Genomic DNA, 14645 nt, shown 5'->3' on the forward strand with positions numbered 1-14645 from the left:
TGTTACATCCTAATTTTTGTTCGTTTTTTAAATTTGGAGAATGCGAGAAAAGTTTTTTTTTTTTGAACGAAAAGACGGAAACACCCCAGGGCTGCTTTTGTCTTTTCACAAGGGTTGAACCACTTTTATCAAAAATACGATGTGCTCTAATCAATCTTCTTTTTGTATTTACCTTTGTCCTTTGTAAATCCTTTTATTTCTTAAACCATTTGCGCGTTTTTGTTAGTCTTCTCGCCATCGCCTTCGCCTTCGCCAATTCGATCCATCTACACAGCTTCCGAGAGGTAAATCGATTTTGCTAGCTTTTCCTATCTTCACATTAGTAAGCTTCTTATTCTCTTTGGTTTGCTGATCTCAAGGTATTGATTTATCGGAAAATTTTGAATTTGTTTTGAGTACTTCGTGCATGTTCAGATTACATTTACTAATAAGTGGTTTCAGATGATCTCTCTTCTGATTTGAGTTATTCGAAGTTGGATTCATGGTTCTTGTGATGGGTTTTTTGCGGTTGAAGGCTTAGATGTTGTTGTATTTTGTTAAAATGGGAAATTCCCGCATGATATCTGGAAATATTTTGGATCTGTTGGATGCATCTGGTTATGTGTTGATTTCTTCATCCAAGCGCGTTGGAACAGGATCTGAGTTCCTAATGGTGCTTAGTGAAGCCATCTATCTTCTGTATAGTGACGGTTTAGGGTTTATTTCTTCTTTCTTTCACTAGGATCAATCCTTCACCTTCAGATCGGTTTAGAATGAATCACATCTCCGTGGAAAATTTTGATTTACTGTATCATTTCAGCTTTCTTTGAGCTTTATCAGATTTGATTTGGGACTTTTAGCGGGACGCGTAGGCCTCTTTGGTTTTTCTTTTGCATATATGTTCGGCATGGTGAAAGTGGTTTGTGAGTGATGTTATGATATCTGTTTATGTTTCATTGACTGATTTTATTTCCTTTTTCTTGCCTCAGCCTTAGAAGGACCACACAGTCGCAAAGAGCATGGGGCTAACTTTCACGAAGCTATTCAGCCGTCTTTTTGCCAAGAAAGAGATGCGTATTCTGATGGTCGGTCTTGATGCTGCTGGTAAGACTACCATCTTATACAAGCTCAAGCTTGGTGAGATTGTCACGACAATTCCTACGATTGGTAAGTATTGATAACAGGATTGGAGCTAATTTTATTTTTTCTATTTATTTTCTGGTTTCATTTCAAATTGATAAATTTTCAATTTGCCTGTATGATTTCGTCAATTTGTAGTTGCAGATGGCTTGCTTTTAGGTCATGTTTTTTCGCATGATTTTGTTGCCAGTCTTGTGTTGAAATGTGGATTCATTGATGTCTGTACAGATTTGGTTGTTGAACTGTGCTGATAAGGCCATTGTTATTTGTTAATAGTCAAAGTCTCTTCTACAATACATAATTTCCATTCTCTAGATGCATTTACAGAACCTGAATCTCACTGTTTTTCTTTTGAAGACTTCTTACAGATTATTTTTGGATGAGTAACGATCAAGGAATTTTATCAATATTTTTAGACAGAATTTACAAATTTACATGGTGAGAGGAATTGTTGTAGGCTACTAGGCTAGCATATGCTATCTACCCCAGCAATTCTTACATTAGGCTCCTCCTGGAACCTCCACCAAAATAGATTCCCTCTATTCACACCTTGTCTAGATGTGGTGTGAACCATGCTGTTTGCACACCTAAGATCCTACTGGAATGTGACCATTTTTTCAGCCGCTTATCTGATTTTCCTCTATGTACCCAGTGTTTTACTTCTTTACCATCCCACCACAACCTTGGAATCTCCTTCCACAGTTCCACTATGATGTATTTGTGCTGAAATTCTTTCCCAGCGACAGGCCATGACTGTCCCATCTCCACATCTAAAGATACTCCTTCAAAATCTGAACTCCCTGGGTTGCCATGGCTGCAGCCATCAAAATTCATCTTGACATGGGAGGACAAGCAACACCTAAAAGGTCCTTGCTTTAGGTTTAGTAGTAGGTGAGTTGGCAATATCTTGCCAATTTGGCATCATAGGATACAAATGAAAAAATTGGTGAAGTTTTGATCCAGTGCACCATCCTTGCCAATATAGTTTCTACCATTGTTTCCTTGGTTTGGCATATATCAAGAAACCAATCACCCAATTGCAAGGAGATTTCTGCACAGATGAGGGCCATTTAATTTTCTGTTCTTTTCTTTTTTTTTTCTTGCAATTACTCTATCTTTCTCTATCCTCCTCTGTTTCTTCACTTCTGTTTCATAATTTTCATGCTGATAAAAAAATCTACAATAATTCTTTATATTGCAACATTGTCTTTTGAATATTGAACTTCATAGATTTAAGTGCTATTTTCTTTTCGATAAGATGATTTCCCTTGTTTTGATATGAAATTCATTGTTATTTAGTTTGTATGCTTGATGGCCTAAATATAAAAATATGAAACCAATCTAGAACTTGAGTATTATTTTTGTCAAGTTTATTTGCCTATGTTACTCCTAGGTGGCAGTTAGGCAACCAAGCACTCTTTTGTTGTCTAGAATCACCTATCTACCTTGATAACTATGCTTTGGATCTTTTATTTGTCAGATTCCCTTGCCTATTGTCTTTTAGAGATATTGTGGATTCCAAAGATCCCCAAGAATGAAATTAGAGCTAACCCTATTGTCATTGCATTTTCTATCATACCCAAGTAGAGCAAATGGAACACACTAACCCAGTGGATCAATTTTTCCTTTACACACTGCATTTTCTGGTCATTTTCTAATATCATCTTAATAATTGCGGGTCATTCTAGTAATGCAAGTGGATATCTTTTGCAGGATTCAATGTGGAAACAGTGGAATACAAGAACATCAGCTTCACTGTTTGGGATGTTGGTGGCCAGGACAAGGTAAGAGTTTTTATTCTTTGCTTATGGTCCTCCCCCACACAAACTCTCTTTGCATCTTAAGTTCCTGTTAATTAGAGTAGTTAAATTTGTTTAAACTGTTCATCACTTTAAAGAGGTTATAGCTGAGGTTTTATGTCTATATGATAACTAATTGATGTTCTTATTTTTATTTATACAGATCCGTCCATTGTGGAGGCACTATTTCCAAAACACTCAGGGTCTTATTTTTGTGGTGGATAGCAATGACAGAGATCGAGTTGTTGAGGCGAGGGATGAGTTACATAGGATGCTGAATGAGGTACATACTGGTTTTATTCATACTTTTGTTTCTCATAGCATGTTTTTGAAAAGATATTTAAAAAGCAAACATCATTTTGCCTGTTTTTTTGTTAGAAGTTTTAACCTCTTCATAACCCCAACATCATTTTCTCTATTCCTTTATGACCTTACTTTTAAGTTACCATTAGTCCATAAGGGAATTATTGAGCCTCACAAGGGAGCTGGGTGCACAAGTTTATTGGTCTAGGAGGTCAGCAAATGCTTTAGTTGACAACCTAGCAAAACAAGGGGCGAATTGGGAGGTTTTGTTTTGGGCAGTGTTTAAGTTATTTTTTGTTCAGGGGTCACCTTTCACTTTAGAAGGTGACAGTTCTTCTAGTTTTATCTAATGAAAGATACTGTTTCTTATAAAAAAAAGCTGAGATATGTGATGTTGTTTTCTTTATAGATGTTTTTCTCAAATTATTAAGTGCAAATGGTCTAGCCTCTGAAACAGTAAAAGTTTCTTATTTCTGTTTTATTAATGCATTTTGTTACATTGTTTCGTTGGCCTTGTCTGCTTGACCTGGTCTTCTTTGTTGTATATTTGTGAAATGCAATCTCATCGAAGTTCTTAATGATGTTTCTCATTATTATTATTATTTTTTTTAACTAGTATCATAGAAGCCAATCAATTGAAATACAATATAATTTTGCATTTCACAAAAGATTGCATTGTTTAGTGGCACAATAATCAAAATGAATAGCATGAAATGAACTACTATCAGAAAAAGTTTCTTGTGCATTTTTTTCCAGTCATCAGCATGGTTCATGCTGTTGACAAGTTGCATTTTGGCCAAGGTTTTAGTGCAAGGATTGGTAACATGTAATTGGCAGTTGATAGAATTTGAAAAAATGCTGCAACAATGTTGTCCCTATTCCAAAGTCGGTCCTTTGTATTTCCTAGGCAAGTAGCACATATTGCTAACATCATAATCTTGATGGGTTGTTTGTTTTGTTACCATGACTATAAACCAACTTAGTTCTGAGTCCAATTTCCAGATTTACCATTTGCCTCTGGTTTGCAGTTTCTCTTCCCAAAACATCTTTCTTTTGCTGCACAGTTTCTGTTAGATACATTCTTTGTAGTTCTTAAAATTCTGCTTTATGCTGGCTGCATAGGACAAAAGGGATTGATGCAGAGAAGGACATGAAAAATGGACTGACTCATATATATTGTTTCAGGATGAGTTACGAGATGCTGTCTTGCTTGTATTTGCTAACAAACAAGATCTTCCCAATGCAATGAATGCTGCGGAGATTACTGATAAGCTTGGTCTTCACTCTCTCCGTCAACGCCACTGGTAAATTTTCTACCCCTTTCCCTGCAGTAATTTATCTTGAATACTGTAATCTCTTTTTAGTTTATTAGAAGAAAATCCTATTGTTGGATCTAATGTTTTCTGGCGATACTTTTTTCAGGTACATCCAGAGCACTTGTGCAACCTCTGGTGAGGGCCTTTATGAGGGGTTGGACTGGCTTTCCAACAACATTGCCAACAAGGTTAGTGTTTGAACATATTTCTTGTGTTAACATGAGGTTTTAGTTAAAATATGAACAGAAAAGCCAAACGGAAAGGATTAACATTAGGACACATTAGGGATGTTAATGTTCATCTTATCAACCAAATTGAGAATATATGGCTTAGGTTTTTGAGACATTGTGTTTCTATCTGTTGTTGGTTGTTCAATACAAAATTTTGACTGCTGCCCAACCACTTCTCGTTCTCATTTTCAGGCCTGAAGAAATAGAGGATTGTTGATCGATGGAAGGGCTTTTCTGGATTCAGGCGTAAATATTATCTAGTTCTTTGTTTTTGTTTTCATTCTGAGAAAGAAGGTCATGTGGTTGTACTAATGACTTGAGATCGAAGATCATTTTTTTCTGTAGGACTTTTGGTATAAATGTTGTAATAGGTGGATGGATGATTGGATATACTTATAAGCTTTTGCCTTGGGTTTGAATATACTGCTTTAGCTAATCCTTTTAGCTGTATCCCAGCAGTGCTGTGCTCTGTTTTTTTCCAGATCAAAGAGGATACTCGCGAGAAGTTGCAATTACACGAGAGAGAGAGTTTAAACTAGGAGACCAACTGGTTGGTTGAGAAATAAAACGAAAGGAAAACGCACCTTAAGGAATTAGACATGCAGACGTACGTATCTTCTAGCTAGGATATGCACAACACCAATTGTTTGCAAGGGTCTTCCGTCGAAGACTCCAAACCCTGTCCAGACAATAAATACAAAATAACCGCGATGGGAGAGTGATCTCAAGGTATAAAAGATGTCCAAAGGCCCCGTACGGCCATAACATCAAAATAAACCATATCGCAATGCAACCATACTATCGGCAAACGGAAGGGTTCTACCGATCTGCCACGCCGCCACGGCAAAAGATGTAAACTCAGCGCGGGGGGTGGTGGTTAGTGTGTTACAGGAGATGGCCGTAATTAGGGGTTGATTTGAGTCGAGCTGAGCCTAATAGTATCTGGCTTGAGCTCGGTTCGAGACTGTTGTACGAGGTTCGAGTTTGAGTTTGAGCTCGGTTCAAGCCAGAACCTTGAGCTTGAGTGGCTCAAGTAAAAAATTTATAAATTTGAGTTTGATTTTGAGAAAAAATATTTTATAAAAAGTAAATATAAAATACTTTTTATTTGATATTTAAAAATAAAAAATTATAATAATTAATAATTATAATATTTTTATTATATATTATTTTCTATATTTTTAATATATATATTCAAATCGGCTTGCAAGCCTCGCGAGTCAAGCTTTAGTAGGTTTGAGTTTGACTCATTTAATAATCGAGCTAGTGAATTAGATTTGAGCTCAACAAGTCTGATTGAAATCGAGTCAAACCGAGTTTTTAACGAGAATTGATGAAGGAAGATTTGGCCTGACCTCACTGTTACGTAACATGTGGTAGAAACAACAACTCGGCAAAAGGGGCCAAGCCTAGGTGGGAACAAGGGGACACCAGCGGACCGAACTCCCTACGGGGGGCCCGAACTTACCCTTTGCTCAAAACTTGAGTAATCCGAACTGGCCAACTTTGTAACAGCTCGGGATACACTTCGCCGAACTGACCCACCTTGTAACAGTTCGGGATACACCTCGCCGAACTGGCCAACTTTGTAACAGTTCGGGATACACTTCGCCGAACTGACCCACTTTGTAATAGCTCGGGATACACTTCGCCAAACTGACCCACCTTGTAACAGCTCGGGATATACCTCGCCGAACTGGCCACCTTGTAACAGTTCGGGATACACCTCGCCGAACTGACATGCCCTATAGATACCTCCGAGCTCAAGACTTCGCCTCGCTCAGCACTCCGCATCACCTTCTGGGCACCAAACCAAACAAGTCGTACCATGCCTGACACTAAGGAAGTCCGTGCCCGAGGGCGCCGCGCCTGACTGACTTGGGATCTGACGTTTGGCGGCCGCACTCTAAACGGCCACCTGCCACCGCCACTGACACCGCCATCTCCAGTTAGAAAGACGGTTAGGCAGTGACGGTTCTGTCCCAACAGAAAGGACGACGGCCGAATTGACAAGCACAAGGGTAATCATACCCGACCTGACAAGGGCCTCGGGGTGAGTGCACGAAGTAATTATAAGATCCCCCTGCCCCCCAACAAAGAAGGTATGCAAACTTTGCTCTATCTGGTATTACCTTACTTTTGAAGGATTCTAACTTGAGCTTCGGAGCCTCTACACTGGGTTCCCCCCGGAGATTCCCCATCTCCTCCGTTTCATGTTCCCTGCTACGCCGTTCAGAAGCAAGGCCGTGGACAGCTAAGACCGGCCGGATCAAGCTCCATCAATTGGCGTCGTCTGTGGGAACGCTTCAAAAGGCCTCCCTCCAAACTTCCATAACCCTTTTTCTTCAAAAAACCCAACACTCATGGCCTCCTCCAGCAACACCGGACGTGGCACAGAGGCAAACGCCACCGGGGAACAACTTCAAGTCCCTGTGGTGTGCGTTGGACAGTTCACCGTCCCCCTTTCGGTGGATGGGATCCCCAGCTTGAACACGCCACAAGCAGTGGCGCCCGTAAACCCTTCTGCCACAAGCATCCCCTTTCCTCTCCCCATTGAGACAACCTTCACTGAACCGACTGTCGTCCCCCTGGCAGCCAGCCAAAACCGGTTGGACGACCTGATGCAGTGCATGCGGGCAATGCAAGCCCAAATGCAACAGTTCCAGCAGCACCAGCTTCACCAGCACCAAGTACTGCACAACATCTCCCAGTATCACTACCAACAGCAGTTCCCCCAACTGCCATTGAACCAACCACTACTTCCACCTCGCCACCCCGCTCCGGGGCTGGTCAAGGCCTCCCCGCAGGATGGACGCCCCCACCAGGCGAAGGCCTCCCGGCCCCAGAACCCCCCTAACAACCAGGCCTTGTCCCCAGGCCGAAGAGAGAAAAATGTCATCCCCGCCTTGCAACCCTCAGGCGGGTCGGGAACCTCGCACGCGAGGTCGGCACCACGGTGCTCCAAGCCCGAGTTCCCGCTCACCGAAAACTGATTCGGCGCCCTAGCGGCAGACTACCAGCATTCTGGGCCCATCGAGCTCGGTAACACGGAGGCCAGCAGCGCCAGTACAAGGCCCGCTCAGCAACGAAGGCGCCGGCGAAGTCGCCGAACCGCCACCCGTGCCTTGTCGGAACTTAGAGCCCGGACGAGGTAGGGGCTGCCCCGATTCTCTCGGTTCCTTCCCCCCTCGCATCAGAATTCCTGGCGGTCCCCTTACCCAGAGATTTCAAGCTCCCACCTCTGGACAAGTACGACGGGTCCTTCGACCTCAACGACCACGTTGACGCCTTTCAGTCCCAAATGCACCTCGCCAGGGCCAGCGAATCGTGCATACGCGTGGCCTTTACCACCACCCTCTGGGGGGTAGCCCACACTTGGTACAGGAACCTAGCCCTTGGGTCGATAAAGTGCTGGGCCCAGTTCGTGCAGGTCTTCACCGCATACTTCGTCACCAGCCAACGGTGCCCCAGAACAGAGGAAAGCATCTTCGGAGTAGTCCAAAGAGAAGGAGAATCCATCCGGGGATACATCAAGCGATTCAACGAAGCATGCTTGCAGATACCGCGGTTGGACCCCGCAGTGCAGCTCGTGGCGGCTAAAAGAGGGGTGACGCACAAAGAATTCAAATGGCACATGGTGGCTAACCAGCCCTGAACCGTGGCCGAATTCCTTAAGCTTGCGGATAAGTTCATGAGGATAGAGGAAGAAATCAACCAACGGACCGAAGGCGGGAATGAGAAAAGAAAGAGGGAAGGCGAGCTCTCCAACCCGGTAGACAGAAAAAACCCGACCCGGGAGCTGAAACTGAACCAGTCATTCCAGGCTCCCCTAGCAGTTCGGACGGACTACACGCCGTTAAACACGAGGCGGACGGAGATCTTAATGACGATCAAAGACGCTCCGTACGTGAAGTGGCCACCTCGCCTAAAGGGAAATCCAAACGAGAGAAATAAGAATTTGTATTGTAGTTTCCATAGAGACCATGGTCATAGTACCGAGCAGTGTAATAACCTCTGGGACGAGATAGAGGGGCTCATCCGTCGCGGATACTTGAGAAACTTTGTACAGCCAACAATAATAACAATAAGGCAGGTCGGCAAGGGGAGCACGAAAAGGATGCCCCCGAGTCTAGCAACAGACCTGCCGAACCGTTGCAGTGGCAGCCTCCGGAAGAGAGGCCAGTTCGGGGAACCATCCATGTAATCGTGGGAGGTTCGGTGGTAGCGGGGTGTACCTCGGCAGCAGCTTGGACTTCAGTTCGCGAAGCATCCCTCGAAGAACGGAACCCCCCGAAGAGACCAAAGACCGAAGAACCAATCTTCTTCACGGAGGACGACGCGCGAGGGGTCCACTACCCCCATGATGACGCGCTTGTCATTAAACTAAGGATCAATGACTTCGAGGTCAGACGCGTATTCATAGATTCGGGCAGCTCAGCGGACATCCTCTTTAAATCAGCATTTGACTAGCTGCAATTACAGAGGAGCGAACTGAAGCCCGCGAACACTCCCCTGGTGGGTTTCAGCGGAGAGGAAGTCAGGCCCCTCGGAAAAATAACCGTCCCTGTGGAAGTCGGCACATGGCCTTGTGCAGTCAGACTCAACCATGATTTCCTGGTAGTCGCGACCCCCTCCCCATAATGCCATAATAGGGCGGCCGATCACGCATATCCTACGGGCGGCGGTCTCCACCTACTATTTGGCCCTACGGACTTCGGTGTAGGGGTAGCGCGGGGCGACCAGCTCGAGTCCCACAAGTGTTATGTTGCCGCCCTGAAGGGAAAAACCAAAGTGGCCGACGACCTCGAACTGGAGCGGCCTGCGGAGCAAAGTGAGGAACGAGCTTCACCCATGGAGGAAACGGTCGCAATCCCGATTTCGGCTACGGACCCATCTCGCACACTTCAAATCGGAGCTTCCATCGAGGATCCCCTACGAACCGAACTGGTGAGTTTTTTACTTCAAAATTTAGATATTTTTGCCTGGTTCGCGGCCGACATGCCCAGCATTAGCCCCAGACTGATAACTCACAAACTTAATACTGACCCTGTAGTCAGACCCGTTAGATAGAAGAAACGCAACTTAGCCCCGGAACGCTGGAGGGCGGTCGACGAGGAGGTCGAGAAGCTCCTCGCAACAAACTTCATAAGGGAAGTCCATTACCCGAACTGGGTGGCCAACCCGATGTTGGTAAAAAAGGCAAACGGCAAGTGGCGCATGTGCGTCGACTACACCGACCTGAACCGAGCTTGCCCGAAAGATTGCTTCCCCCTCCCCAGAATTGACCGCCTAGTGGACACGACCTCAGGAAACGAGTTTGCTAAGCTTCTTGGACGCCTACTCGGGCTACAACCAAGTCAGGATGGACCCATCCGATGAGGAAAAAACCAGCTTCATAACCGAGTTCGGCCTGTATTGCTACAAGGTCATGCCCTTCGGACTAAAAAATGCCGGGGCGACTTTCCAAAGACTTGTAAATAGGCTATTTCGGCACCTGATTGGCACAAAGATAGAGTGCTATGTAGACGACATGGTCGTCAAGACTCAGTTTTCACAAGAATTAATACAAGACTTAGATTTTGTTTTCCAAATCCTGCGTCAGTTTAGCATGAAATTGAACCCCAACAAATGTGTCTTCGGCATCACCTCGGGCAAGTTCCTAGGGTACATTGTCAATCGGCGCGGTATTGAGGCCAACCCGGACAAAATAAAAGCCATTCTAGATATGAGACCACCTCGGAAAGTAAAAGAGGTTCAGAGGCTAAACGGTCGCATAGCCGCTCTAAGCCGCTTCATGTCCAAATCAGCAAACCGCTGCCTACCCTTCTTCAAGGCAATCAAAGGCAAAGGGTTCGAGTGGACCCAGGACTACCAGCTCGCGTTCGATGAGCTAAAAGGTTACCTCGCTAGTGTGCCAACCTTAGCTCGGCCCGAGGTGGGCGAGGTCTTAGAACTGTACCTCTCGGCAAGCGACGAGGTGGTCAGTTTGGTACTAATAAAAGAAACAGACCGGGTCCAACGACCCATCTATTATGTTAGTAACATTTTGCAGGGAGCAGAGGCAAGGTACCCGCAGATAGAAAAACTAGCATACGCCCTAGTGACAGCAACTCGGAAACTCCGCCCATACTTCCAGGCTCACACCGTCATTGTCCTGATTGACAAACCTCTGAGACAAGTTTTACTCAAACCCGAGGTTTCCGGTCGATTGACGAAATGGGCCATCGAACTCAGCAAGTACGACCTCCAGTACAAACCAAGAACCACTATTAAGGCCCAAGCTTTGGCAGATTTTATCGCCGAGTGCACTTTCAGCCACAAAGCCCCATAGGTCGAGCCTGAGGTCCCCAGTTCGGGCGAACCCGGAGATCCCGAGCCCATAGAGTTTGAACCCCGTGAAGTAGCAGCCAATGTGGCATCTCTCCTGGTCAGGAGAAGCGCGAACTAGGATGAGGAGCCCTGGATCCTTCACGTGGATGGTTCCTCGAACCGGCAAGGCAGCGGAGCTAGAATAGTCTTGTGCGGCCCGGGTGGCACAAAATTAGAATACGCACTACGTTTTGAGTTCGTGGCATCCAACAACGAGGCAGAGTACGAAGCACTGAACGCCGGGCTGGACCTAGCGCGAAAGGTAAAGGCAAAGCAGTTGGTCATCTGCAGCGATTCTCAGCTCGTGGTCAACCAAGTTATAGGCGAGTATGAAGCACGCGAGCTCTCCATGATCGCATATTTGGCCAAAGTAAAAGAAGCCCTACTCAACTTTCAGTCACACTTCATCAGGCAAATCCCGAGGTCAGAGAACACTGAGGCCGATGCCCTGTTCCGGTTAGCCAGTACAAGTCACAACAACATGAGAACTGTTTACATAGAGGACTTACCTCAGCCTAGTATTCTCGGGGGGACAGAGGAGGTCGCTCCCGTCTTGGAGGCAGAGCCGAGTTGGATCGACCCACTCGCGAGCTTCTTGATAGACGGAAACCCTCCCTGCAGAACACAATGCGGCCAAGAGGGTGCAGCGCCAGGCAGCCAAATATGTCATAATAGACGAACGGTTATACCGATGGTCCTTCACGCTCCCCTACTTGCGTTGCCTGCGACCTGCCGAAGCCGAGTTCGTACTCCGTGACACTCATGAAGGCCTATGCGGCGGACACTTGGGGGGTAGAGCACTCGCCCAAAAAGCACTTCGACAAGGATACTACTGGCCAACGATGAAGGCAGAAGCTGTTGAGCTCGTCAGAAAATGCGACAAGTGTCAGAAGCACGCCAATATCCACCATCAACCTGCCTCCGACCTCAAATACCTCGCCAGCCCGTGGCCCTTTGCACAATGGGGCATCAACCTCCTGGGGCCATTCCCACCAGCAACAGGTGGAAGAAAATTCCTAGTTGTTGCAGTAGATTACTTTACGAAGTGGATAGAAGCCGAACCTCTAGCAACTGTTACGGCTCAAAACATACAGAACTTCTTTTGGAAGAACATAGTATGTCGCTTCGGGTTACCTCGGGTACTAATCTCCGACAACGACAAGCAGTTCGAGGATATCAAGTTCCAAGAGTGGTGCCAGAGCATGGGGATTCGACAAAACTTCACGTCAGTCGCGCACCCGCAGGCAAACGGTCAGACGGAAGTAATGAACAGAGCCATCCTGCATGGACTGAAAGCACGTCTGGATCGAGCTAAGGGATTGTGGGCCGAAGAGCTACCAAGTGTCTTATGGGCTCACCGAACTACCGAAAAAACTGCCACGGGAGAAACCCCCTTCAACCTCATCTACGGCACTGAAGCAGTGATCCCAACGGAAATCGAAGTACCAACATTGTGATTAGAAACATACGACGATCGGACGAACAGAGACGAGTTACATACCAACCTTGACCTATTGGATGAGGTAAGGGACCTCGCGCACATTCGAACAACGGCATACCAGCAGCAGGTAGCTCGCTACTACAATAGAAGAGTAAAGCAATGAAGCTTCCGAGTCGGCGACCTGGTCCTTCGTAAGATTATGGTGCCCAAACCCGGCGTGGGCAAGCTTGGACCTAACTGGGAAGGGCCCTATAAAGTAAAAAGAGCGCTCGGGGGGGCATACAAACTCGAAACCTTGGAAGGCAAACAAGTACCTCGAGCGTGGAATATCGTGAACTTAAGGCGATACTACCTATAAACCACCAAGCGAAGTGGACGAATCAGGTCCTATGTGCCACGATGCAAGCCAAGAGAAACCTTGGCGTAAACAAGCAAAGAAGTCGAGCATATTATCAGCTCGGCAAAAAACCAGTTCGCGGCAAAACAGATAACCCGGACAAAGTGACCGACAAAGAATCAATTTGGGGAAAAAGAACACGGGCAAAAAGACTATCTATTCCATTGCAAGAAACAAGAGTACATTGGCCATCAGAATGGACTTACAAAAAAAAAATTACATGCCCGGAGCCACCTCTTCGCCATCAGAAGGCACTTCAACAACACTTGAAGGCCCTGCCTCTCCTTCAGATTTCGGCTCGCCATCGGCAGCCTTGGCCATCTCCTGAGTTATACGCGAAGTGGATATGGCACTTACATCGAGGTTGGGGTACGTATTCCGGATCATCCACCTGCTCAACTTGAACCCCCTCCTGTAAGAATCCACCATAAGATCGTCAAAACGCGAAGAGGCAATGTAGTCCTCAACCGCCTTCTTCTTGGCGTCTTCAATGCCTTGGAAAAAAATATGTGTTCTCTCCCTGATGTCCTCCTGAAGATATTCGACTTGATGCTGCAAATCCAACTTCAAGTCCGCCATATGCTTGACAACTACCCCCATGGCCTCGGCGTCACGCTGAGACCTTGCTTGCTTGGCCATCGTGACGCGAGCAGCCTCTTCAGTAGCGTAAGCAGCCGCCTCAGCAGCACGGAAAGCTTCTTCAGCAGCATGAGCAGTAGCCTCAGCAGCTCGTGCCTGTCGCGAGCTCCTCTCCACTTGGGCCGCCAAGGCATGAATTGAAGAATTCACATACCAAAAGAAACAAGTGAGCAATAACAGCAGAAGCAACATAATGAAAAAGGAAGACGGAATCTAACTTACCACCATGGCATGTGTTACGGCGCGGAAAGCGACCTGATTCAAGGGAAGATCGGTCCACGCCGCGATCTCCTCAGGGAAAGTAGTGTCCCTACTCTTATGAAGAGCGTAGTTCGGCGTCAACATGCTCCTGAACTCCCCTTGAGCTCCCGAGCCCGAGGGCCCAGCCCGCGTATGAGCAGACCCGGAGTGAGCAGAAGCACTTGAGTATGCAAGAGCGCCCGTATGAGTGGTCTCAGCGTAAGGTGCCCTGGCAGTTTCGTGCATCGGTGGAGTCACTTCGGGCTCCCTGGGTAGATCCTCCGGTGTGTGGTCTGGAACTTGGGGCTCCTCATCTAGGGGCAGCTCGGTACGAGTTCGCTTGGCGATCTGCTTCCTCCTCTTCATACCTTGGAACAGACGCCCCCCACGAGTTCTCTCCGCGTCCATCACACCTGTAGAAACGAGTTCGACATCAGAAAAAATGAAAAGAACAGAGCAAGCAAGAAATCGCATAGCTAGAAACCTACTCGAACTCAGGCCGGCTACAATAATCTTGGCCTCCGTTAAGTAGTGGTGGCACTTTAAACCTTGTCGTGCCCATTGCTGGAGGCCCTTCACCGTCTCTTTATCCAGAGTCACGCCTAAATCAGGAGCGGCCTCATCCCACCCGGTTTGAAAGGGCCATCCTTGTGCACTTCGCACGCCGAAGTAGTCTCGCTTCCACGCCGGGACCTTATTAGGAAGATCGTGCAGAAGCTTAAAACCCTGGCGAAGAGTAAGGTAATATGCCCGTCTTCCCCCAGGAAGAGAACCCACCTGTCTCTTGAGCAT

At 46.3% G+C, this 14645-nt stretch overlaps 1 protein-coding gene across 1 annotated transcript; it reads left to right on the plus strand.

The window, feature by feature from the left end:
- Positions 1–224: 224 nt before the first annotated feature.
- LOC148862807 (ADP-ribosylation factor 2) lies at positions 225–5217 on the plus strand. The gene is made up of 7 exons (XM_088974614.1): positions 225–284; positions 969–1146; positions 2833–2903; positions 3082–3201; positions 4407–4525; positions 4644–4725; positions 4960–5217. Exons 2-7 carry the CDS (start codon positions 999–1001, stop codon positions 4963–4965), a joined length of 546 nt encoding a protein of 181 aa, XP_088830740.1. The 5' UTR covers positions 225–284; positions 969–998; the 3' UTR covers positions 4966–5217.
- The last annotated feature ends 9428 nt before the right edge of the window (positions 5218–14645 follow it).

Source organism: Nelumbo lutea, chromosome 3, assembly GCF_056320005.1.
Source record: "Nelumbo lutea isolate HS-2025 chromosome 3, American lotus-T2T, whole genome shotgun sequence".
NCBI lineage: Eukaryota > Viridiplantae > Streptophyta > Magnoliopsida > Proteales > Nelumbonaceae > Nelumbo > Nelumbo lutea.